This window comes from Magallana gigas, chromosome 1, assembly GCF_963853765.1.
Source record: "Magallana gigas chromosome 1, xbMagGiga1.1, whole genome shotgun sequence".
Taxonomy (NCBI): Eukaryota; Metazoa; Mollusca; class Bivalvia; order Ostreida; family Ostreidae; genus Magallana; species Magallana gigas.
In genome coordinates this window covers 54,111,197-54,138,903 of record NC_088853.1, presented here as the reverse complement: position 1 = coordinate 54,138,903, position 27,707 = coordinate 54,111,197, and the positions used below count along the sequence as shown (strand labels likewise).

The 27,707-nt window shown below is 35.2% G+C and overlaps 2 protein-coding genes across 2 annotated transcripts; both read right to left on the bottom strand.

Annotated features, from left to right (window-relative positions):
- Positions 1-2,569: 2,569 nt before the first annotated feature.
- On the bottom strand, positions 2,570-3,136 carry LOC105324035 (leucine-rich repeat and coiled-coil domain-containing protein PF3D7_0703800-like). Its single transcript, XM_011423096.3, has one exon. It carries the CDS (start codon positions 3,134-3,136, stop codon positions 2,570-2,572), a length of 567 nt encoding a protein of 188 aa, XP_011421398.3.
- A 21,930-nt stretch (positions 3,137-25,066) lies between these two features.
- On the bottom strand, positions 25,067-25,867 carry LOC105327214 (uncharacterized). Its single transcript, XM_020066783.3, has one exon. The coding sequence runs from the start codon at positions 25,865-25,867 to the stop codon at positions 25,067-25,069; it is 801 nt and encodes a 266-aa protein (XP_019922342.3).
- Between the last annotated feature and the right edge of the window lie 1,840 nt (positions 25,868-27,707).

The window sequence follows — 27,707 nt, the reverse complement described above, 5'->3', positions numbered from 1 at the left end:
GTCATGTCCGTGAAAAAAAATCCATGAAACTGGAAAATTGTATTTCTTTCTGCGCAATATCCATCAACGGGAAAAGGACCGACGCGTTTCTTCCTGCCGAAATTTAGCTCATGCTGGATTGGTTTGCCAGATTCGGAGGTAATCCATTCCATCCAATAGTAAGCAGACATGTATTTGTCTCTTACCTCTCCGAGGAATCCAGTGTCAGCTCGCCGTCGAATGTGTGGTCCAGTTGGCATACTTTGGTCCAGAGCCCACAGATAAAGTGCGTTCGCGTCGTATCCAATAATGTTCTGGCACGGTTTTTGGGGTTGTTCCGAATGAAAGTATCTCCTGTCTAAGTATAGCGGTTGAAAATGATCGAAAGCCCACCAACAATGTTCGTTTTTACAGTTTTATATTAGTCAGTGTCATTTTTGCCATAGAGTGCAAATATTGCTTGTGCACGAGCGCTTGCTCTAAACAACATAGTTCAAGCTATTCCGGGAACAGACATGGCCACTTTAGAAATGTCAATGTTCCTCTCGAAATAAAAAACTAAAAGTTTCCTCACAGCCTGAACAAACGGTCCGACGTCTTGATTGTTATACCACTCTAAAAAGTTTCTTAAACATGTCATGTTCTGTTTCTGCCAAATATCTACGCAAAACTGATAGTCCTCCTCACTGATGTTTTTTTTTTGTTGGAGATTGCTGTAGAAAGTACTGTGGGGTGGGAGTTTCTTTTCGTCCAGTTGGTTAAAACGCTGGAGGTATTCGTTCAGAAAAATTCCTTGACTTCTTTAATTCCATATGCCTTTAAAAGATTTGAATACGACGTCCCAGGTGCCAAATAATTTGTAATGTACAGAAATCGAAGTCTGTCGTTACTAATACAAGTAATGGAGTTGTTCTTTGTGATTGTCATGCCGTTGGATCGTGCATGCGGAGGTGTCACGCTAGATAATTCTTGATCAAATTGAGTTAAAATCGAGTACAGGCACTTACTGACAGTAAAATCGAAATTTGTCCATCATGCGATTTAAACCGTTCACCATGGCGGTATCGGTCTTACTTGGTTCGGCTTTACTCCAATGCTAAATTTGATTGTTTAGATAATCAGTCACAAAGTTTCATTTCTTTAAGGCTTCTCTGTTGCAGTTATCCGAAATGGTTTCCATATATACCAGCATTTTTGTAAGAAGATTGTCCGGGTCACTTGAAACAAAGCATTGCGGCGTGGAATAATTTTGATGATTCGAACAGACACTGACTGAAATTGGTATATGTTGTACCTGCCATTAAAGTTTAGTGGTGTTTTGTTCGTAGTCCAGTGAATTGATTAAAGCCTCAAAGTCATAAACAATAAACCGCGGATACATCCTGTCTGTAATCGGCACAAAACATCCAAATTCCTCAAGCTCTTAAAATATAGTTTCTCTCATTTGACGTCGACTGAACCTGTTTGGTCCGAAAAGGTGATGATTCTGCGTTTTGATGTTTTAGTGTCCAAGACGTTGGTAATCTAAGAGCAAACATGAATTCAATATCTAATAAAGATTAACATTATTTGTTTTAATAGTTGATTTTTAGGAGTTAAACAACTATTATTGGTTTTTAACCGGGTTTTCCAACGGAAAAATCCGGTGTGAAAATGGCAGGTGGGCGGGCCGCTGCCAAAAGGGTACCCTCATCGTACGGATAACTCCTCCTACAGTTTTCAAGATAGGAAGTTGTTTTTTTGCAGATCAATTGTACATATATCAGAGGTGTGCATATTGCTAGAATTTTGATTTCTGATAATTTATGAAAAAATACCAGCTTTTGAACTTAGTCATTTTTGGCAAAATATTGCATATAGGGTGCCCTTATTGTACGGATAACACCTCCTACAGTTTTCAAGATAGGGAGTTGTTCTTTTGCAGATCAACTGTACATATATCAGGGGTGTGCATATTGCTCGGATTTTGATTTTTAAAAATTTATGAAAAAACCCGCTTTTGAACTTAGTCATTTTTTGGCAAATTATTGCATATAGGGTAGTCCATTTCACTGGATACGGTTGGTCGTGCTATATACTTACTTCAGAGGTGGCAACATGTAGCAAACAGACTTGCCAAATCCTGTTGGAAGCAAACCGAAGATGTGTCTTACGTTCAATATCAACTGTATGATATTGATTTGCTCCTTTTTCTAATCAAAATCAAATCGCTCTCTTCTGGGCCTGTTATAGAGTTGACGCTCTCTTCTGGACCTTTTATAGAGTTGAGGCTCTCTTCTGGACCTTTTATAAAGTTGACGCTCTCTTCTGGACCCTTTATAAAGTTGATGCTCTCTTCTGGACCTTTAATGGAGTTGACGCTCTCTTCTGGACCTTTTATAGAGGTGACGCTCTTATTTCTATGACCTTTTATAGAGTTGACGCTCTCTTCAGGACCTTTTATAGAGTTGACGCTCTCTTCTGGACCTTTTATAGAGTTGACGCTCTCTTCTGGACCTTATATAGAGGTGACGCTCTTATTTCTAGGACCTTTTATAGAGTTGACGCTCTCTTCAGGACCTTTTATAGAGTTGATGCTCTCTTCTGGACCTTATATAGAGTTGAGGCTCTCTTCTGGACCTTTTATAAAGTTGACGCTCTCTTCTGGACCTTTTATAGAGTTGACGCTCTCTTCTGGACCTTTTATAAAGTTGACGCTCCCTTCTGGACCTTTTATAGAGTTGACGCTCTCTTCTGGACCTTTTATAGAGTTGACGCTCTTATTTCTAGGACCTTTTATAGAGTTGACGCTCTCTTCAGGACCTTTTATTGAGTTGATGCTCTTATTTCTAGGACCTTTTATATAGTTGACGCTCTCTTCAGGACCTTTTATAAAGTTGAGGCTCTCTTCTGGACCTTTTATAGAGTTGAGGCTCTCTTCTGGACCTTTAATAGAGTTGACGCTCTCTTCTGGTCTTTTTATAGAGGTTACGATCTCTTCTGGACCTTTTAAAGAGTTGACGCTCTCTTCTGGACCTTTTATAGAGGTGACGCTCTCTTCTGGACCTTTTATAGAGGTGACACTCTCTTCTACACCTTTTATAGAGTTGACGCTCATATCTTTGGGACCTTTTATTGAGTTGACGCTCTCCTTTGCCTGATGCCTCCTCTCTTGCATTCTCTGTTTCTGCTCCAGGGACTTCCTGGAGCCAAATTTTGTTTGATTTGCGAGGCATGATTTTGAAAATAAAAAATATTTGAAATAACTACCAGATTTTTTTTTCATTTTTTTATATTATAACATCTTTGTATTGTTTTTTTTAAATGTAAATAACATTTTAAAACATAACAAAACAATATCTTGGCCAATAAATGCTCTTTTAATAAATAAATGTAGATGCAGAGCTTTAGAATACGGAATATTTTTCTTTCAGTTTCTTATATTTTATATTGAACAGATGCCCCCTTTTCTAAAAACAAGATGCCCATGGGCCACATCGCTCACCTGAGCAACAACAGCCATAATGAAATAATGTTTATGGAATCATATACAAAATATCTGGTTAAATAGTAGAATAGAAAAGATTTTCAAATTTCTTTCTTCAGATATTCTATGTTGAACAATGAGCCACTTCTGAACAAGATGGAAAAATATATCAAAGTCATATCACATAATGTGTATTACAGTTCTCAAGAAGATCTTAAACATTATATTTCAAAATCAATAAGCCCTATTGGGTCAAAAAATTGTCCAGGGACAATTGAGAATATAATTTGTGAAGACGCTCACATATTAGTAAAACAATATATTCTAACATTTTAGTTTCAAATTAATAACAATTTGCTCCTTCCCACATAGTCATCCCCACCCTACCACCAAGAATCATGACTTGAACAACTTGGCCAATTGGTTTTGGAGAAGAAACCTTTTGGAGATTTTTCCCTATATATTTCTATGTAAAAATTTGACCCCATTGTGACCCTACTCTACCCCCGGGGATCAAGATTTTAACAAACTTGAATCGACCCTAGCCGACAATGCTTACACACAAGTTACAGCTTTTATGGCCAATTGCTTTTTGAGCAGATTTTTGAAAGATACCGACAATTTTTCAATAATTCTTCATTATCTCTCTTTGAAAGAGAGTGTTGCTCTTTATTTTAACAAACTTGATTTTCCTTCACCTAAGAATGCTTTGTTCCAAGTCTGTTTCATATCGGCCTTGTAGTTCTGGAGAAGAAGTAAAAAAAAAATAAAGTTTACATACAGTCGGACGCTCAAACAAAATTTGATCAGAATAGCTCACTTGAGCTTTTAGCTCAGATGAGCTAAAAATAAAGAAAAAAGAGTTAAGGTATGTATAGGTTACATCATAGAAGCCGAGTAGTATTCATTATATCGTTTTTATGGAGCGTGGAAATCGAGGGCGCGGAGCGCCCGAGATTTCCACGCCCCATAAAAACGATATAACCAATACATGTAATACGAGGCATATATGATGTAAACAACTTGTCGCATATCTGATGACGTAAATTTCATTGAGAGTGTCATTTTCACAGAAATACAAATAAAAAAGAGATTCATTTCATGATAGCTCGTGAACATGCTGGACGTTGTAAGCAATTTCGATTTTGATTTTTTGACCAATTTTGAAGATTTAGACGATTTGTCTTTGAGCCAGGCACTCGACAGATATGAAATTACTGAAGAAAATCTTGGAGATTTTAATGATATAGACTTCGTTGATTTTGACCTTTCATCTAAACATGAAAATGCCATTTTGACGTCTTCGAGAAAGACGGATTCTGATAGAACCATCAGGAATATTAACTAATGAAATTGGGTTAAACATGTTCTATCACAATGGCCGGTCTGGTCAGAAGTTGATGTGGCTGCAGAATAAAAGCTCAGTTTGGAGAGTATGTAAATAGCGTGCGTTTGATGTGAGATTTTAAAAGATTAGTGCGAATATTTAAATCATGTAACACATGAGAAATACACGAAATACCCAGTCCACTCTCGCGCCGTCGAAAAACGCTCGAAGTAAAGTTTGTAGAAAAATTCTGAAGTGTCGGTGATGATATAATGCTACCAATTTAACTACACTACACGTGTTATGCAAGACTTATACAACTGCTCAGAATCCCTCCGGTGAATATAATCGTCTTACGTCATAGCCTTCAAATCTTAAAAATAATATGATCTGGCTGGAATGTATTAATGAAAGGTACATCATGACGTAAAATGCCATCAATTGTACGACCCCCTGTTTCTTTGTACTTTATTGCATGCGAGTTAATACACAGATCATCAACATACCCTAAATCTTCGTCGTCAATAAGAAAATGATGGAAACGACGAAAAATAGTGTCCAAGATTCAAAACTTTGGTTGAACTCTGGCGTAGGAATACACACAACTACCAAAAAAACTAATTAAATTGTTCGTACTATATAAAATCTGAATGTTTTCAAGGTATTTATAAATACGGTTTTTGAAAAACAATGGTACAGCATGGAGTACACCGAATGTATCTATTATTTTCAAGATCTAAGTCTTGTCAGCGGTGATGATTTGTGCTTAGGTCCAAACACTGTTTCACTTTCGGTTTGTCAGAGTAACTGCATAGGAGAGTTAATTAAAATCAACTCTGAAAAATGCTATTTTGCAAGATGATGTGAATGTCCACTACTTTTTGTGCTCAGGAAAATCTTTCAGTCAGCATGAGGGACAGATTGGCTACTGGATTTACAAATAGAGAAGAAACTACAGTTATGGAGAAAACACAGAATGAAAAAAAAACAAACGTTTAAAGAAGAAAAACACCATGGCCCATTCAATTCATACAATATCAATAAAGAAGTACTTGAACATGAATTGGCTTGTATGCCCTCAAACCGTCCTATTAACTGGACTAGGTTAGCTGAAAAAATAAATGTTACAAAAATCAAACAGTTTGCTATATAACAGTTTGCTATATCAAACGGCATAAGTCTAGAAAAAATTCTCTTTCAATGAATATTTACGACGAGTGAGGAGGTAAAAAAAAAGTTGCATACAGATTATCAGTTCCAACTTCATGTTCGGCAAATGTTTTCAAAAAAATCATTAAAAGATATATTCAGTGCAAGAAATTTTACATTGGTGAGGAAGTCGCCCCTAAAGCTACAAGACAGATTATATTGACCAAGACGGTGAATTGCAAGAAAAACTAAAAAAAATATATGGCAGCTCAAAACAATTGTCAAGAATGAGATCGACCGGCTTGAAAAAGCTGGTGTTGTCAGGCACACCAACTACGAATACACGACAGAAGAACAAGTGGAACAATTCTGCAAGTTGATGTCAGAACCTGGAGACATTGAGAATGCCAGAGACACACTACATCAGAAGGAAAAGGAATGGATGTTAAAGATGTGGCATGATCACTCAGATATATTGAATCACTCTTATGTAAGTTTTATGTCATGCTTTCACTATGACCCTATCAACTTTCTGACAGATGAAGAATTCAAACAAAGAAATCCAGAAAAGAAAAAAAATTGACCTGCAGTCATTCATTGAGAGACCCCAACTCTACATTTTTGGATTATCTGGTAAGACAATGAACAACAAATATTAGAAAAATAAACACACAAAAGTTACCAATACAAAAAACCTATATGAAATTGACAATCACATTAAAAAGGGGAGCAATTCTCCTACAAAAACAGTAAAAAAATACAATCACATTCATGGCATGGCACGGCACACATTTACAAAACAATAAAAACATATCTTTAAGAAAAATAGATTGAAGTAAAACATTCGATTTCAAAAAATACATTTAATTTTTTTTTCAAAAGCTGTTTCATGATGTACACTGCTTAGTGTTACATGCCCATACCTTAATTATACAATTATATTCAGTATTATACAGTACAGGTCACGAGTATCCCGACACCCACCGAGTAAAAACATTTGTCTCTCGGCTTTGGTGTTGGCATTGTCGTTGTTGTAAACTTTTCACATTTTCATATTCTTCTCCAGAACCACTTGGCAGATTATAACCTAACTTGGCACAAAGCATCACTGGGTGAAGGGGATTCAAGTTTGTTCAAATGAAGGGACACACAATTAAATTCGCAATCGATTGAATTCGCGGAAAACAACAAATTGTATATGGAAAATGTTTTAAAAATATTTTTCTCGAGAATTATAGTGCTAAAGTCTGTGGGATTACTATGCAAGGATCCTCAAATAGTGTAAATTCTAAACTTTTTCTTAGGTTTTCTTCATAGGCAAGGCAACTTCTAACAACAACTGCATACAAATACAGTGTAGTTATAGTGCTAAAGAAGGTCGTGATTATACAAAACAGCATTTTTGCTATTTCTGCCTGAAATCTCAGAAAAAAAATTCAAGTCACAGCATCAAGAAGTGAATTTAGAAATTGCAGCTAAAGGTAATGAAAACAGAAAGAAGATTCTAGACAAGTACAGAAGTCTTGGTGATTTCAATCACAACATCGAAGTTGTCTTGAAAAAGAGTGAAAATTTCATTGTTGGTAGAAGACCGAAAGATGATAAACTTCACATTGCAGATCAGTATCTTCCCTGTCAGTATTGTCTAACCTTTTATGTTGCAACTGACCTTTGTCGTCATATAAAGAAATGTACATTGCGAACCCGCATGATCCTTCGAAAATAGAGAACTTTCCATATAAAGAGTGCATGTAAGCTGGTAAGATGTTATTGCAAGGTGCAGTTAATTTGGGTGAAGACAATGCTTCAGAGGTCCAATCATGTGTTGTAGAATCCATGCATGCAGATGAAATAAGCCGAACAATAAAATCGGACCCATTGTTGTTACTTTTTGGACAAACACAATTCACAAAACTGGGGGCCAAGAGAGCCTCTCTTGTTAGAGAAAAACTACGGCTTGCAGGAAGACTCAAATTATCTCTCAGAAAACTAACTGGAATGGAAAATGCCCATATTGAAGATTCCTTGATACCAGAGCTTTTTGATGCATGTGTGAATGGGGTAAAAGATATTGCAGAAATCACGACTCAAAACTCCATAAGTGGAACCAAGGTATTTGCTAGGCCTTCTTATGCTCTCAAAATGGGGCAGTTGCTAAAGAAACTAGCAAGTTTGAAAAGGGGCCAGGCAATCAGGAATTGGAATTCCATATCCAAAGAAAAAACAGCTGAATTTATTGAACTGTACTCAACGGAATGGAACGAAATATAGTGGCATTGCTCACCAGAATATGAAAGATTTGAAATTCAACCAAGAAACCATTCTCCCTTTGACTGGAGATCCTCAGAAATTGACGGTAAGTTTTATTTTTAAAGTTGTTTACTTGTTTAGCGTCCCTAAATGAATGCACTTGATGTTTCTGTTTATACCAGGTAAGTTGCCTGTCCATAATGGTTTCAGTTTAGAAGTTTAGAAGATGTTGAACAGGGTTTTTTTTGTTCGATAAATTATGAAGATTTTTTAAAAAAGAAATAAGATAGATTAAAATGGCATGTTCAGAGAACTATGATGTAATCTTAACAAAACTTAAGTGGTCAGAAGACCAGTGTCATAGATTTTGAGATACTGTAAACCACCTTTTATTTGTTGTGACCTTATTTACGATTTTACTTCTAATAAACTGGTTCATGACGACTTATTTTCACGACAAAGCTTTATCCAGACTAACAACCATATGACAAAGACAGGGTCGCACTGAGAAATATTTGCAAAGACAAAGTATGCGAAAATTTTCTGCATTAGGAAAGTATGTTCTGAGAAGTTTTAATTGATTTTTAAAATTGCACATATTAAGTGATAATTTTAGTTCTTATAAAGATATGTTCAATATTAAATTTGAATTTTCGTAAACTCTTATGTATAGTACTTATTTTTATACCCCTGCTCCGCAGGAGGGGGGGGGGTTACTTTTTACCTTTTTTTGTATGTCTGTACTGAACAAATCTATCACATTTTCCCCAGCAACTGTTAATCATGTTAATTGCAGATGCTTGAAATTTTAACACTCTCGTTTTAGAAATGCCATATGGTTGGATTTATTTTTATAGCTCAAGTTAGCTATTCTGATCACTTTTTTTCATGTCTGAAATGGTTCTTATTCGCTGAAAGAGACACGGCTCATAGTCAGAAGAGTAAATTAGGCAATAAAGACAACTACGTGTGGTTTGAAAGACCGTTAGTAGCCTTCTCATGTTTCTGCCTATTTATTTATAAATAGAATGAACATATTTACCCTTTGTGTATCACAAACGTGAACAGATAATGACTAACAATTTCTTTTTCTGTGTTTTAAATTATATCCTCTAGTTAACTATTTATCTTTATTTTGCGAACAGCTACTAAAAAAATTGTATACCCTCATCTGATTTTATTATCTAGTTTTTAGGACAAATAATGAATGGAAAGAAGAAAGGTGTGTACCAAAAATACTTTTTTTATGGACCAGCTTTCTTCAATCAAGTAACTGAGAATGAAAACTTTTCCTCCACTATTCTGGTTATTTTATTCACATATATACAGTATTAATATTAAAAACAATATTTTAACTAGCCTTTTGGACGTTTTTAGCTCACACCTGAGCTGAGCTGAAAGGTCAAGTGAACTTTTCTGATCACTTTATCTCCGGCGTCCGTTTTTTTTTGGAAGTAACCTTCTTATTTAGAACCACTGGTCCGATATCAACTAAATTTGGCGAAAAGATTCATTGGAATAAGGGCATTCAAATTTGTAAACATGGGAGATAATTATATCATATGTTTATTATATTAAAAATCAAAAATTGCATAAACCATAACTAAGCTAAAAATAATTCAATATAAGATACTTAAATAGTAACTTCAATTTTTGTGATAGGTTTATTACCTGTAATTTTATCCAAAAGGTGTATGGTAACATGCCATGGTTTGCTGATCGTTTCTTTTGTGTATTCACACTATATAAAGGCGTGTTTCGAGTAGTTCGGCGGATTGCTCGCCTTGTGTCCACTGCTTAAAGCAGCCTAGTTCTCGGGTACATGTAAGCTCATCTTCCCGTTCAAAGCACATTATGCCGACTTCGGTATTAATTTTGATAAGGCACTGTTCATTAAAACTATTTTTTTCTCTCAGAAGTCTGTCCTTTTCAGACTAGACGCCCGATGTAATAAAAACGTGTAGGAATTTTTTCATTTTTCTTATTTAAACTCCAAAGTAAAATTTGTAATATTTTCAGTGTAATATTGATTTGTTCCACTGGAGGTACCAGTTTCTCATCTACTTTATTCATCTTTTGCTATTAAATTTGTTATCAATTTTAAACTTTGATCTTTGTTCATTAATTTTGGCTGACTGTATTATTCAGCAACTACAGACATGTAGTAGTCACCCCCCCCCCCCCGTACCCGACTGTCCCAGGAGCAGGATTTATCCCCCTCTCAGGGTAGCAGTCATATTACAATTTTGGTGGCCAATGTAGGGGTGACACTCTTATTCATTTAAGATTGTGAATGAAACATTTAACAATGATCTTAAAAGAAAAAGTTACTTTTGAGGTGCAGGAAAAAGAGGTAGACAAATCCTTCTTTTTTGAGAGAAATTATCAGCACACTGATTCAAAAGCAAATGATTCTCCCATTAAACCTGTCCCTTAACAAAACCTCTGAAAATGTGCATGCAACTGATACTAACTTAGCACCAAAGACTGTTTTAAAACAAAAGCATCAACAACAAAACACGTAAGCGCCAGTCATCGTAAGAATAATGTGAACGGTTTATTGGTGGACATAATGGTAATTAAACAAATCTTATATTTCACCGTGGAACACACCCCTTCCGAGAAAAATGTCACAGAGAGAGGAAAAGGCATGAAAGAGAGAGGGGAAAAAGAAAAGAAGAAACATCTGTTAGAGGAGTGCGAAAGAAATCCTCTTTTTGATGAATAAAGAGCTGTAAGAACTAATGCGACAGTGAATCGAGATGACGTGATGGTTTTCCATGAGAATGGCAATGCTCAACGATTGAGGGTGTCCTAAAAAAGTAATAAGAACATTTAGTGTCATTATGATGAATCGCTCATTGATTGACTTTTTATTATGAGTTTTATATTAATTACATGTATCTCTTTTTTGACAAAAAACGCGGGTATGATAAGGCAACTCTCAGCGATCGATTGAGTAAAAATTCCTCTGATCGATATGACGTCATAATAAGCAGCATGATTTCATATTTTACTCAAGAAACCTGTCAATTTTAACTTTATCTCTGGTCCAAATTAAAATAAAATACAGCCGTATTGTCTTCACTCTATAACAACATTTTTTAAAGCTTGAATTGACGTTAATTTTTTTTGAAATTCTTTTAGATTATTATATAATTGTTTTTCTTGAATTTAAAGACTTTGACAGAGTGGGTCTATTTTTAGTAACACAGCTTCGCAATTATGCACGATTCGTCGAAAATTTTATCATTTTTTGAGAACACTTGTTTATCATGTTCTCCAAATAAATTATTATCTCAATATGAAATATATGACTTATCACTGTTTGCCTGATTCTTACGTGAACCTGTACTTAAGTACATAAAAAGTCAAAGTTCTTCCACTAAAACGAACCACCCTTCGATTTCGACGTCATTTTGTAAAGAATACGGATTTCAAAATACAAACCGAAAAAATGGAACCGAAACCAACTATATCTTTCCGCGGTTCTCGGTTATTTCGATGACCCGTGACAGCCCTAGTATGACCTTCCAGGAGATTCCAATGTAATGATCAACAACAGAGGACAGTCCATAATTTTCAACAAGCCCAGGGTCTATACTATCTTACGATTTCAAAAGCGCGTTGAAATTCTTCATCTAAATTGCCTGCTCTTTGGTCACTTTTCGAACATTATATCAATAGTGCCTGTTTGGGAGGGTAACAGTTGAAATTGACACCCCGAGAAAACCATTGTCAACCGACGCGAAGCGGAGGTTGACAATGGTTTTTGAGGGGTGTCAATTTCAACTGTTATCCTACCAAACAGGCACTATTTATTTTATTATACTGAATGTCTTAATTTTAAAGAAAACTGCTTTAACATAGGAATAACGTGAATTCTACGGCGAACCGTACGCGCATAATTTTCGCGCATGTAACAATTTGTAATGTTACCCGTTGCTAAGTGTGTTGCTAACGCTGAGGGTAATAGAACGTATTATGAACTGCGTCTAAACCAATCAGATTTCAGTATTTAACATGAAAGTATAACAATATAAACTGATACACTTTACAGCCATTTGTGTAATATCACAAGTTCTAGACCACAAGTAGAATACAATATTTTGTGGTATTTTAAAGCAGGTTGAATATGCGCTTCTATCCGGTCAACCAAAAAAATTGTATGAGCACTAGCATGACACCAAATCTCATCTTGAAAATGATCTTTATATTTATTTCTGATTGTTAACTGTCAGAAACCAAAATGGGTTGTTTTAAGACCTTGAAAATAAGTAGGGTTACTTTCAAATATGCCCAGCTTGTGAAAACTCATGGAAATAATACAGTACAACAAATAATTTATTTAAAAGATAAGTATATGTTTTTATATGTATAATTACGTTATAAACATTATATATACAATTTGTCAATGTATGTCTTTAAAGGTAGCTACACAAACACTAATATTCTTGAAGTTAGAACAGAATTAATTTTGATAAAGAGATATAACTTTTAAATTGGTATTAGATTAGTAATGAATATTATTATTGTTCTCCCTTTCTTTCTCTCTCTATCTCTGACTCTCTGCTCCTATAAATGTGATTAACTATACACATATTAAAGTACAATGTACAACATTTTAAAGACAATACTCTGTTTGAACTTATTTAACATTTAACTTGATTTGTTATTAGGGCGAAAAAACTACTCTATCAATCTTGCTTTTCGAGAAAGTGAAGATTTTATATTGTTGGGTTGTCTACAGACAAGACTATAGCAGTATGTGCGATATGCATGTCATTAATCAATCTGCATCCTTGTCTTTTTACATAACGCTTAATGTTATTCAGAGAGAAAGAATTATTTAATTTTATTCATGTTTTATAAATGTAATATTAAATTTGATATTTATTGATAAACAATTTTAACTCATCATATTTGAAATTCATTTTTGATTCAAAACTTTCTCGATACCATAAAAGCCACCATAAAAGCTTTTTTTCTTTTTTCTCCCTTTATATTCTTTCCCTGTGGTCTGCTCTCTCCACCTCAAATCTTTCTTTTTCAGCTTTTCGCTCCTTAACTTCAACTCTTCTTCTTTTTTCGTTCTCAATGTTGTCCTTTGTTTGTAAGTATTCCAAAGCATTTGTAGAAGATGTTCTTTTCTTTGGTTTTCTTCTTCATCTAAAATAAACAAATTGAATAAATTATCATACTCGAAGCAACGAAACACAGAAAATGTAAATCAGTTTCAGAACAGTTTTGGCATGAGAAAATTAATAAATTCTATTCCAAGATCTAACTTAGGAGTCATTGTCACTCATTTTCATCAAAATAAAGCTCAAGGTGCGCCCATATTTTCTCTGTTTTATTTACCTTTGTTTAAATTGTCAAGAGCTCTATTGAGTACGTCCTTTCCTTTTTGATCATGTGATGAAGACACAGTATGATATGCTGTGCCTTCTTCTTCTTGATGATGATGATGATGGTGGTGGTCTTTCCGAAGCTTATTTTTAGAATCTCTCTAAAATTAAAATGAAGATAGCGAGAAACGAGGACGCTGTGTTGAAAGAAGCTTTGTTTGGAGCTAATTTTCAAGCCCTTTACCCAATATTTTTGAATAGAAACATCGACTTTAAACTTGCCAAGAATCTCTCCGATGGTCAGCTATCTAGTCCAAATGTAGCGACCATCGGACAGAGGCATATATTAAGAATTGCTTTGATAGACTGCGGCAGCAAAACACCAAGGTAAGTAATAAAACACTTGTTATACGTTACAGATAAAATTAATACAACGGTTGCACGTACCCCATTGAGAACATCTTTTACGGTAAGGCCAAACTTAAAATTATCTATGTTCCCCCTAATGCGACCGACCCAATGAAATCCCGCCGACTGAAATATATTTTTTTACCACATTGAAGAGAGCTTTTTTAATTTTTTAAAGCCCAATTTAACCTTAATTCGTTTTTAGGAAATCCACACCTTTTACAGGGTTCGTTCAGGGTGTACCGTTCTTCCAATTGATGTGTCCACGCAGACCAGTTGTGAGGATCTTCCCCCATTTGCCTTCCCCGAAGTTCCCGAGAGCCGAGAAGACATCTATGCGTACATTCAATGGTTAGAGGGATTGTCATTCTCGGTGCAACAGAGGAAGAAGGTGGCGGAGGAGAAGCTTCGTTCTGTGATGTCAAACACTCCGGATCTGCTGGCGGAGAGGGAAAAGCGGCGGAAGTTGGAAGCAGAAAACCTGCGTTTGCGTAAGGAACTTGCAGATCTGAAGGCGGCTCATCTTCTTTTTCCAGAACTGTGAGGTATTCTCCATTCATGTTTTCTTTTTCAATAATCCCTGTGATTTGTGACTGTGTCCTATTAACTGTATGTGGACTTGTGTCTTAATTATTTATATTTCTTGAATATGTAACGATATTGTTTCTCTTGTAAAATTCCTTTTTTATTGTAACGATACATAAATTGTATCTACAACATGTATTGTATTAAATATGTATATATGCATGCGAGTATGTATGTTATATAATTAGCTCTATATAGCATAGATATCAAATAGTATTTGTCAAATATCTTGGAGTTGTATTATATTTATGAACTGTTTCTTGAGATGTATATCCATTACAATGTGCGCTTATCTGATTTTTATTTGTTTTTTTATCACCTAATCCGAATTAATTTTAAGATATGTTTCAAGTTTACATTATGTAAATGGTTATTTAAACATAGTGTTTATGTTTTATTTATTCTTAAAGAGACAAGAAGGTTACGATGAATCGCCCGCATTTCCTCTGTCGCATCATGGATGTAAACAAAAAACCGCTGTCTATCAGATTTCTTGGTTAACCGCTTTCGCGGAGTTAATGAATTCATAATATTTTTTAGGAATTTGAGAAAAATATATAAGAGCTAATTGTACACAATTTTTTAAGGGGTTGGGCGTCAAATTGGCTCTGATATTAATATAACTAAATTAGTCTCATTATATCAGAGTACATGTACGTCCCGGATAATATATATTAAAAAATAAGATATTGAGTTTTTTTCACAATGATAAAATGCCAGATGAATGCATGTGCTGCCTTTGCCTAATGATTGCATATTCTATAGCACTGCTTGGGTCTGTAAATATTATATTGGGGAGGGGGTTCAAAGAGAGTGTGTAAATCTTGCGACAAGGGCGATCAAATACATTTTGGTTCACATCCATATATAGAATTTAAATAAGTCTGAATTCTCCTATATCAGAGACTCTCTTTCTCCAACCCATTGACATCCTTAACACATGCAGCATATAGCAATTTAATATATTAACTAAGTAAATGTCACCTTTCACTTCTCAAACAAAATTATGAATATAAACCAATTATATTTGGTTCATTAGTTTAATTGATTCAAGAAGATAAAAGAAGGCCTCATTAATGATGCTGATGACCTCGAATACATGAATACATGTATTAAGTTTCAGGTGTTTGTTGTGCACCTGTTATTATCACAAAGATAGAAAAAATGATTAAGTACAACATCTGGTCAGAACTTTTTTGTTAGTTGCCAAGGTCTGCTTACACATTGCTTAAATTGTTCCATAACTTGAATACATGTATTAAGTTCCAGGTTTTTGTTGCAGTAATCATATTTAGGGTTAACTCCAAGTGAGGGCACTCAGTGATTGTTTGAAATGTTCAGTTATGATCAGTTTTTTAGTCTTGCTGCATTTTAATTGCACGAGCTATTATCACACAGATAGAAAAAATTATTAAGTACATCATCTGGTCAGCAGTTTTTTGTTAGTTGCCAAGGTCTGCTTACACATTGCTTAAATTGTTCCATAACATGAATACACGTATTAACGAGGCCGAGTACAGAACGAGTACGCACGCTTTCGCGCAGCGTTTGATTTGTATTGTGACGTCATCTTTTTGCTTGGTTGACGCCATGGCATGATAGTTTCAACTGCAGATATTCAGCGGAATTTGTTGAAAATGGCTCGTTTAATGCGTAAAATTAATGTTATATTGTGGAATAAACATAACTGTCTAGAACTATAAGCTATATTTGGGCTCGGGTCGAAAACCTGTAGAGGGTTCAGCAGACCTAACCCTCTGTCACGTTTTCTGAACCCGCCTAAATATAGCTTAATTCATATATTTCAAGACAGTAACCATGTATTTTATATTAATGACCCTTAATATGTGATGTTATATATTTTTTTATTACTTAAATATGTCTGAATGCTTGAATAATACTATAAAGATCACCTTTTCCGCCTTTCTCAAATAAAAAATAGCCATTATCTGACAAATCTGGGAAATTGGGCATACAAAAATCAACTTTGATAAGACCCCTGGAACAAACCAGGAGGTAAAAGGGTTTTTTTATTTGACCATTTGATGCCTTTTAGCAATAACTTTAATATGTAGAACAGAAAAAGAAATCCCTAGGGCAGAAGTTTAAAAAATGTGCAAAATTGATACATTTCAAGCGAAATCCCATAGGGTCCTATGTAAAGATTAACAAACTTTGAGATGACCCCCTAAACAAACGGTGTGGTAAATGTTTTATTTTTTAATCTTAAAATAATAATTATATAAATAGAAATTCAGGTAAAAAATTTCTTTAAAAAATCTAGGGCAGAACTAATTAGACCCGGCCTCGTTAAGTTTAAGCTGTTTGTTGCAGAACGGTGTTTCAAATTGTTTTGTTCCACAACATGTTCTGAATGACTCCCTTTAATCATGCAGCAAAGAAAGCCTAATTAATGATGCTGATGACCTCGAAGACTTCATCTTGATAATAACAAATGTCAAGATAACCCACGGAAATGGCAACGATGCCATCACAAAGATAGAAAAAAAAATCAATACAACATCTGGTCAGAGTTTTTGTTAGTTACCAAGGTCTGTTTACACATTTCTTAAATCGTTCCATAACATGAATACATATATTAAGTTTCGGGTGTTTGTTGCACTAATCATATTTTGAATTTGCTCCAAGTGACGGCACTCAGTGCTTGTTTGAAATGTTAAAAAATGATCAATTTTTTTAGTCTTGTTGCATTTTTATTGCACGAGCTATCACAAAGATAGAAAAAAATGATTAAGTACAACATCTGGTCAGAACTTTTTTGTTAGTTGCCAAGGTCTGCTTACACATTGCTTAACTTGTTCCATAACACGAATACATGTATTAAGTTTCAGGTGTTTGTTCCAGTAATCATATTTTGGGTTTGCTCCAAATGGGGACACTCGGTGACTATTTCAAATGTGTATTGCTGTAAGAGTTCGATTACATCAGTACAGGTAGAACATTCAGCTTAACACTTTGTTGGATCAGTATGTTTAATGCAATAACTTTTGGTAATTAAAAAAAATGAAAAAAAAATTGCTCTTTAATTTTCTTTTATGGTACTTCTCAAAAAGAAAAGTCAGACTTAAGCCAGCCTCTACTAATTCACTTTGCTGTAGGGTCTGAAGAACTCTCGTAAGGCTCATTCTCCGAATGACCTACGAGTTAACCAATCAGCTTATCGCTTAGAATTTCTCTAAGCGCATTAAAAAATTTCGGAACACCTCTTGGTTAATCGAGATTGACAGAAAACTTAAGAGAGACATCGAGAAGAGTAATCAGGCCGCCCCCATGAACCCAGGTTCGATTACGCCAAGAAAAACCTATATTTTTGTAACAATAGCTGTGTGGTATGTGGATTTTCTTTTATTGTGAAAGAACAACAAAGTGACGGAACTGTTAAAATTACTATACATCTCAACAGAAAACTAAGACTTTCTCAGGAAAGATTAAAAATCCTAACATACGTTGTAGGTGATATACAAGTAAGTGATAACAGTTCAGATATGAATGGCGTTTGTGTCAAATGTTTCCAGTCAACTGAGCGAGTTATAAAACTCGAAAAAGAAGCTAAGAAATTAAAAGACGAGCTCCTGTTGGCTAGAAATGTGGTGGTTAACGTAAATTCAGATAGGAGAACTAATATGGAGAAGCGTCTATTGAAAAGTCCAGGGACATCCCAACCGTTGAAGATAACAACAGGAATGAAAGAAAACTCGAACTTACCGGTCTATGTTCGACCGTTATCACTGAGTCACTTAAAGCCATTTTCTGACTTACCAAATAGTGCTAGGACATTTGTAAATATTGTCCTTCGCAGTGAGAAAGAGACCATAGTGCCGAAGCAGAAAGCCATGCGTTCCCTTTTGTATTTTAAAAATGAAAATACAAATACTCTGTTTTTCCTCATTCCAAATACTCACAAAAATTATATTTTTTATTTAATATACATTTTCATCGTCCTCTTTATAAATGAATTGATACTTATTGTTTGATTATTACTAATTGTTTTCATAGACTTAATTTTCATTTTCAGTTGTTTCAGACACCTGTTTCATACATGTACACATACAGGTACATATGTGGGTTCAAACATTATGGTAAGTCTATAGAATTAGGTTGAAACAATAGCTTACATGTAAAGTTTTAAAAGTGAACATTTTAGTGGAAAAATTTCATATTGGAATTTGGTAAACTATTTTAATTTAGGTATCATAATTAAAACATGTATATTGAGATGCTAATATTTTGATACATCTTATGAATTTTCGTTTTTCCTAGATTACTATATACTACAATACTGGCAAGAAGTCCCAGTTAATTACAAATGAGGCACACAAAAAAAGTCTGTAAAGCTATTATATGGGGAAAAAATGTTGAAAGATCAATTGTTGATATTATAAGAAAACATAAGCCTGAGGGGGTATCTTCAGGAGCACCTTCAGTTGTTGCCAATGAATGCAAAGAACTCTGTTGTAAGAATTCAAACTCAGTTTTACCAGCTCGGGCTCATCATGATATTCTGTATTTCACTTGGGACAAACTTCACCAAGAACTCACACTAAGAGCACCAAATACATTGAGGATTGTTTCATCAATGCTGTCAGATGTCCCTCTAAGTCCAGAAGGAAAACCATTTCTAAATTTGATGCACACTATATCAATGGCTCTACATAGCAGATACAATCAGATGTCATTGACCCAGTATCTTTGTGGATTTGGTCTTATGCATGGAGGATGTACAAGGAGGGTATGCATTTTTGTAACAGGATAAACAGATATTTTTGAATGAGCATTTCAATTTTACAATTTTTATGAAAATAAAACATAATAATCAAATAATTTCATGTTTAACTACATGTATGTACTTTTTGTGAAGGATATAGACAGATTGGCCCAAACTGGTCTTACTATGACATCCAAGTCCTTAACCAACAAATTAGCATCATGGGAAGACTGCCTGTACATGAGTGTTGAAAAAATCAGAGAAGGCTGGGAACGTGGAGAAAAGAAAAAATATCAGTTAGTAGGCGACAACTGGGATAGAATTATTTTGCCCTCATATAGAACATCACAGCAGAAGACAATATCGCTCCATTTGTTTCAAGTGGTATGTGTGGTGGACAGAATTAACCCAGTGTGTGTTGAAAGATCAAACCCGAATCCTTATGACTTGAAGTGTATTGACTTTATCCCATCTATGCAGGACCAAAATTTGTTATGCAAGGAGTTGACATTTATAGTTGCCACTGCATTGCTGAACAATATAGATCAACTTAAAAACATTCAAAATATTTACCCAAAGCATCTAGAACACCAATACAGTGCATAGGCAGGACTGAAAACTCATCAGGTAAGTGTACACCAACAGCAAAACACTTCTACAATCTATGAAATACATGTATTAGAGGGCTGGATGGTTGTGGCCATTTTTTAGACTGCACCGGCCTCCTTTATTAGAAGAGCTCCGTATAAGCATATAAGAAAGTACATGTAATAAGATTTTAAAGCTAAAATTTTTGGAATTTTTCTACTTTGAATAATACCTTAATAAATCGTATCTGAAAATTTGAGAAAAATCTGATGATTAATCTGTTGACCTCCCAGCCTCCTTAACTTACTTAGGTTATGCAATAAGTTAAATTTGTTATTCCCACTAAATTGATGGAGGAGGATTATTATTTTATATTCCACTCGGCCTATTTGATTGCAATAAGCAAAAAACACAAAAAAACAAGCTGTTAAAGGAATTCTCTCAAAAGTATGTTCCTGTCAAAGATGGTGAAATTGTGGAAGAAGTTTTCTTTGGAGGCAAGTACATGTAGATAAAAATAGACCAACAATATATTTCAAAATTGGACAGGATCCTGACCCGTAAACCGTATATATATTTTTTTAATTTGTTTATATTAATATATTATAAATAATCTTATTCTACAATTTTTTAAATGATCGCCTTACAGATGAAAGAATCCAGTGTGCTCAGTTATCCATGGCAAATGCTGCTACTCCTCTAGAAAGTTTAAGAGGATTCATCTCAAAGAATGAAGATTTCTATCGCTTAATGAATTTCCTTGAGGTACCATACTTATGTTTTAAAACTGGCTATTGAGGCTGCTGAAAATTGTTGGCCTTCTCTCACCTCATTATTTCAAAATGGATTTTAGGTTGGGAGATGGATATTTTGATATAACAAATGTGATTCTCAGATTGTTACATGTAGTAAGAATTATCTTTGTCATGTAAGGTACATGTACTTCACATCAGTCCATCAGGAGAGGATTTAATAACAAACAATTCTTCAAATGTGGCCTGGAGGATTTTTCTAATTATTGAATTATTTAATTATCACCAGTCTTTTGAAAACATTTTCTGACATGAAAAAGTTACTGTAATAAATTCAGTGCAATTGTAAATGTTGCTGAAAGCAAAACAGATTTTAATGCAACTCTTTTTATGTATCTTTCATTTACAATGTTACCTTAATGGGTAGTTTTGAAACATTATGTTGTATTAAGGTTACCTGGTATTTGATTTGTGTCATTACCTTGTAGGCAATTTGCACCTTGACATACAAAAGTACTTCAGCTGGAAATAGAGGGACATTTGCATATTTCAGAAATTTTTTAAATGCCAGAAATGTGAAGGGTGAAGTCAAAAATTCCAACAGAGCTTACAAATTCCTACTATATACCATATTTGATGCAATGTGTTGTGTGCTGTTTTTTTAAAGAATTCGGACTACGTAGCACAGAGGAGAAAATACCTGTGCCAGAACTGAGTAGCTCTGAAGAAAAAGTTTCGTGGATCAATGAAGTGAGTGAAAGAATAGTGAAAAACTGGTTTTTTGAAAATACAGATTTAGTGCAGGAATTGAGAAATGTTTTTGAAGATGAACACCATGTTGAAAACTACTGGATCAACACTGCTGTTGAAAATCGATTTCAGTGCCACCACTGTGACAAAAGTTATGCTTTTATCGAAAGCTTAAAGACCCATGAGTCTCGAATGCATGGGTATGTTGACTCCTCTCCTAAAGAAGATAAAAATGATGAAAACAAAGATGAACTTTTTGATTTTGTAGTGCATTTGTTTAGAATAAGTGCACTTCACAAAAATTTAGACACAGCTGTGGATATGGGTGATGGCCATAGATCAGTAAGAAGTGCAAAATATGAATTGCCCATATATAACAAAACCAACAAAACAAAGTATCTGATAGGAAGCATTCACTTGACAGCCTTAGTTTCTGGTACATTACAAGCAGACAAACAGGAACAGTTGATCGCTAACAGGTTTGTAAACTTAAGTGGTGGAGCCAACAAGAACATGGCATTAGATGAATAAGTCGAACTTTTAAACAGAGACACAAAACAGGACATCAGACCAAAACCAGCATTCTCAAGCATTCCAAGGAATATCCTCATCTCATAGATGCAATTAAGCACATAGACATGATAAATGAAATAAAAAACAGAAAAGGAATTGATAAATACCCAAGCTACAAGAAGGATGTTTTGAAAACAGCAAATAAATTATTTGAAATTTCTGCCTTCAGTGAAATACCTGGTAGAACTCTGACATGTAGAGCAATTGTTTGTCCAACAAATCCGTTCATGGATGCATATAAGAAACTACCAACAAAAATATTTAGACATTTACCAACATTGCCTTTTTGTCGTTTAAGAAACAAACATATTTAAGTTTATCACATTACCAGTTTTATACTCATCAAAACTTATAAGTGTTCACCCAGTATATTAATGTATTTACTTGTCTTGCCGTCATGGCGACTGATTTCCACTTAAATTTCAAATTGTTAAGAACAATGCATTGACCTTGACCTCTGGTTGCGACCCGAGATGTTGACCTTTTCTCATTATCACTTACATTTCCAGTTTGGTTCAATTTTGCCTCATACCTTTCGAATTGACAAATTTCTGGATCCGCACATGAGTTTGGCCATGTTAAGTGGTTTTCTTTATAAACTATCATCAAACACTAAAATCAATCACAAAATAATGACAATCATGTTAAGCATGCACAGAAAAATACCAATGTTTTGACGTTTCGTCACGGGTAATTGATTTCAATCATTGTTGTTTTACTTTATCTGTGTTATTGATGAGAAGACATATCAGTTATGAAATGTTAAAAATTTCACATCATTTTATTTCATAATTTCAAAATTATTCTATTTATTGAGGTGAATACTTAGAAGTTTCGCGGAGTTTAGGAATCAAGACTAGAATTGAACTTGCCAAAAACATACAAGTTAACATGGTTAATAAAGGAAAATTATAACTGAATTGTAATTGAATTTTTATATTTTTCATAATTCTGTGGTTTCAATCATTTATTAGTGGACATCAATTTTGTGAAAATCAGTTTCAATGATATGAACAGTAATTTTGTGGCCAGTGATAATATCGATACAATGTAATATAAAAAATCTTTAATGAACATCTAATTTTGTGGATCAACTCGATAAATGAAAAAATTAAAATGAATATTGATGAAAGTCAAGAAACTAGTAACTCAACGACATGAAATATTGTCAAAATCAATTTATTGATCTTCATTGTCTAAAAAACATGAAAATTGTTCAGATTCATAAAAGAATGAAATAGTTTCACTGTCGCTACTGCTGTATGTATCTTTTGCTGTAACTTCTGATGTGACACAATTCATAAGTTTTTCAATTGGTAATAAAATACAATGTCCACAAGTACACAATTCTGCACAAATATCACAGCAGTGGTGCTGATTTAAAGACTTCTTTACAGTTTCCATTTCAGCACTGGTATGAAAATTCTCCATAAGCGTTTGTCGTCTGCACACATCTGTTCGTAAAAAGGTCTTAACTTCTGTATCTAATTGTTTACACTGGTATGAATTATACAGTACAACTGCCACAGATGGTAGCCCATCTCGTCCTATTCGCCCCGTCTCTTGAATAAGATCAGCAACATTTACAGGAGGTCCGTAAATTATGACGCTGTTGCAGAATTTAACATCAATTCCCATACCAAGGGCACTTATGGCTAGTACTATCCTAGAGAACTGTCATTTCCAAGTTTGTCTATTATTTCTGATTTGCAGTCTGATGGTGTTTCTGAATGATACATTTGAACATAGTTTAAGCTATCTGGGATTTCACTTGTTAAAAAGTTATAAATGGTTGAAACATCCTTGATAGAGTTGCAATAAATTACAGTCCTTGGAAATTTTTCTTTAAGGTTGTTCAAAGTTTCCATAAGCCAAAACATAGCCGCTCCTACAGAATTTGTCACCTTTTTTACAACAAATTTATTGTTTTCTTTATTTGGTGACAATCTACAAAATTCACATTTTTCTTATCAATTCCAAATACATTAAGCACTCTTTTCTCGATTGTTTTTGTGCAGATTGCGCTAAAAGCTAATAATACTGCATTCGGAAACATTGACCGCAACTCTCCTAAATGCCGAAACCATTTCCGAAATGCATCGTCTTCATTTCCCATTCCTCCCCTGAAAATAATCCAATTTACTCTTGATCATTTATTTATATAGGCACATTAAAATGTTATTATGTTGAATAATTTTTTCACATTTTTACTAAAATGTTTTTATTAGAGATGTTATGCATTTGAACATGACTGTACATGTATGATTGGTTTGGTTTGAACATATTTTATTGCATAAACATATACAAATGGTTCGAACACAAGTTCTAAACAACCTACGAGGTTCTTACCAAGGATTACATGTATGTGTGCAGTAACAAGCTTCAGACTTGAGTTGTTTTATTGCCTCTTCGGAGAGGGTGAGAAACTACAAAAGTTACAACATTTATAAGTACATGTAGACATCAACATGACAATCCACATTTCACATTATGCCAAATTTAGAAAATTCGAGCGTGACTCATGTACATAATGTAAGCTGTAAAATCTAACAAACATAACATGTCAAATTTACTTCTAAAGAGTTCAGGTAAGTTATCGAGACAGCGAATTATAAAATATATGGAATAAAATCATGTTAGAGAAATAATAAGATAGTCCAATCTATGGTTTACTTAATGCTAACGTCCTGCCAATACACAAATCTCTATTTCTGCTGTAAATATGATGTGACATGTAAAAAGAACCGATGCACTTAAAATGTAACGTAATTAGTCGACACTATTAGGAATGCAAAGACATGACACTTACAGTTTATAAACATCCAAGCCGTGTTTAGTCGGTTAACAGAAAAAAACCATGATGTATGGCGCGAAGCCTTTCTCATTATAAAAATATCTCTCCGGATATTAGATAAACCTAAACAATCTCAAACCGGATAAAATTGAAAAATTATCAAAACAAGTAACAACACACTCACCTTCTGATTTTGACTAGAAATCACCATTTAAGCAAACTATATCAATATGTAAAAATATAATCAAATTTGACAAAATATTCTGATACTAAACTGGTACAGATATCATGTAAAAGTACATAATACAATAAATCCGATCCCACACACGAATACAAACGTTGTCATATTTCGGTGGCACACTCACTTAACCTCAAGGAGCTTCACAAGTTGGGTGATCGGACGAACATAGGAAGTGGACGTATCCCCTCACTTTGACCTTGCGAACGAGTTCATCTTCGCTTTTGAAGACCTCTTCGCTTACTCCCATCGGCCAATGGTTTCTGGGGGATTCACTGTCTTTCAGAAGCTCAATGTCACCTTTATTGAAGTGGATTCCTGGCGATTCCCATTTTGGTCGGGTCTGAAGAAGGTGAAGGTACTCCGAGCGCCAGCGGGTCCAAAAGTTGTCGGCAAGATACTGTACTCTCTTCCACTGGTTTTTGATAGCATCTTTCTGGTCGCAGCTCGGTAGGTCAAGATCATCCAAAGGATTCTTTTGAGTAAGCAGCTGACAAGGTGATAATACCTCTGGTTTATCTGGGTCCGTTGATACTGGCACTAAAGGTCGTGCATTTAGAATGGCACAAACTTCAAGCATAAACGTTGATAGGACTTCGTGTGTTAGATCATGTTTGTTTTGTAGTAACAAGGCATCTAGGATCCGTCTACAACAACCAATCATACGTTCCCAAACTTCTCGGAAGTGCGAGGCATGGGGTGGGTTGAAGATCCAAGAAATTCTGTTATTCTTCAAGTAGTTGGTTACAGGGCCCTTCTCAATAAAATGGGCATCCAACTCTAGCTCTTTCACACCACCAACAAAATTGGTGCCTCTGTCCGACCTGAATTGTTTAACAGGTCCACGAATGGCCATAAATCTACGAAGAGCATTGATGAAGGAAGGACTGCTTAACTCCACAATGAGTTCGACGTGGACAGCTCTGGACACCATGTTTCTTTGCATGCCTCGTGTCTTCCTGTGAACAATAGGCCAGGGTCCAAAGGTGTCGATGCCAACAAATGTGAATGGTGGTCCGGTCTCTAGGTAAGTCTGCCATTTTTGTCCAGCCAAAGCTGCCTCTAAGTTTCTTGCATGTGACGCAACTTCTAAGCACAGAAATGATTAGTCGCTTTCCACCCACAAGCCAAAAGCCAGCTGCTCGTATAGCACATTCTGTTAAATGACGTCCTTGATGTTGTATGTTACTGTGAAAATGACGTACTAGGAGAAGTGCAATATGATGGCCTTTAGGTATGATGATTGAATGATGATCGTCTTAATATGGTCGATTAGTGGAGATGTGCTGCAGCCGTCCTCCAACTCGAAGGATTCCGTTTGGATCTAAGACAGGGTTAAGGGGAAGAAGTGAGCTGTTTTTAGGTGGTTTACTCCCCTTCATGATTGATTGCACCTCTTCTTGATACACTTCATGTTGTACTTCCTTTATGATGAACTGCTCTACAGGTAAGCGATGATTTTGTTTTTCTCTTTGGAAACGCACAGCAATCTTCCTTCAGTTTGTGATAGCTCTCTTGAGACTATTCCAAGATGAGAATTTTGTAAATATGTCAGTCAAGGATAAAACTTTCTCTGGAGGATCTGATGTCTCGGTCTTCATGTTCACAACTTCTTTCCTGATCTATACATCGTCATCTGCCTCCACTACAGGGAAATACTCGTTCACATGAACAAATTCATTGACAAGAAATTCTGGTCCTTGTAGCCATACACTATGCGGAAGACTGGAAGTCTTAAAACTTCTGGTGGCAATATCAGCTGGGTTGGATTCAGTAGATATGTAGCCCCACTGCTCAGGTCCACAAAAGGATCTTATGCGACTCACACGATTGCACACATAGACATGAAATCGTCTCGCCTCTGCTGAGATTTAGCCTAGAACTACTCTGCTGTCTGAATAAAAGCGGAATGCACTCTTTGCAATGTCCAATTATTCTTTTACAGTTTCTGCCAATTCAGTAGCAAGGACTCCCGCGCATAACTCCAAACGGGGAATGGTGTGACCGTGTGTCGGAGCCACCTTTGCCTTTCCCACTAAAACTCCTACATCTGTAACATTGCCTGTACTGACTCTAAGATAGGCTACAGCTGCAATGGCTTCCTTTGAAGCATCGCAGAAGATATGGACACTGACATCGTCTGCTGAAGTCACTGAGGTCTTGCCATACATGCGGGGAATTCTGATGTCCTCTAAACACTGAAGCGAATTTACCCAGTTTTCCCAACGGATGAGGAAGTTTTCTTGAAGTGGTTCATCCCAACCTACTTGTTTCACTGTTGACATTACCTCCCGAAGAAACAGCTTTCCTTGCAATGTGACAGGAGCCTTGAATCCTATCGGGTCAAACAGACTGTTGATTGTCGACAGTACTCCTCTGCTGATGAAGGGTTTCAGGTCCTTTGAAACTTGGAATATGATAGAATCGGTTTCAGTGTCCAAGGAGACTCCCAGACTTCTCTGGACTTGTAGTCTGTCACATCCGAAATCAAGGTGTTTAAGGTCTTTGGAGAGATCATCGACTGTAAGACATTACCACGCTGAAGATTAGCAAAGATATTCAAGACAACTGTGGCCCTCATTCTATGTGAAGATGACGTGTTTGGATTCTCCGTCTAATTAATATCATAGGTACATTCGTGTCTAAAACGATACCGTATTATGCTAAATGTTTGCGCGTTCCCACCCTTTAAGGTTCACTCCTCATACATATGAGAAATCTTACCAAAACTTATTCTTGGAGTTGCACATTAGACTAAATGTTATATATCTATT

Coding starts and splice junctions, on each gene's coding strand:
- LOC105324035 (XM_011423096.3), bottom strand. CDS start 3,136: ATGCAAGAGAGGAGGCATCAGGCAAAGGAGAGCGTCAACTCAATAAAA.
- LOC105327214 (XM_020066783.3), bottom strand. CDS start 25,867: ATGGTGTCCAGAGCTGTCCACGTCGAACTCATTGTGGAGTTAAGCAGT.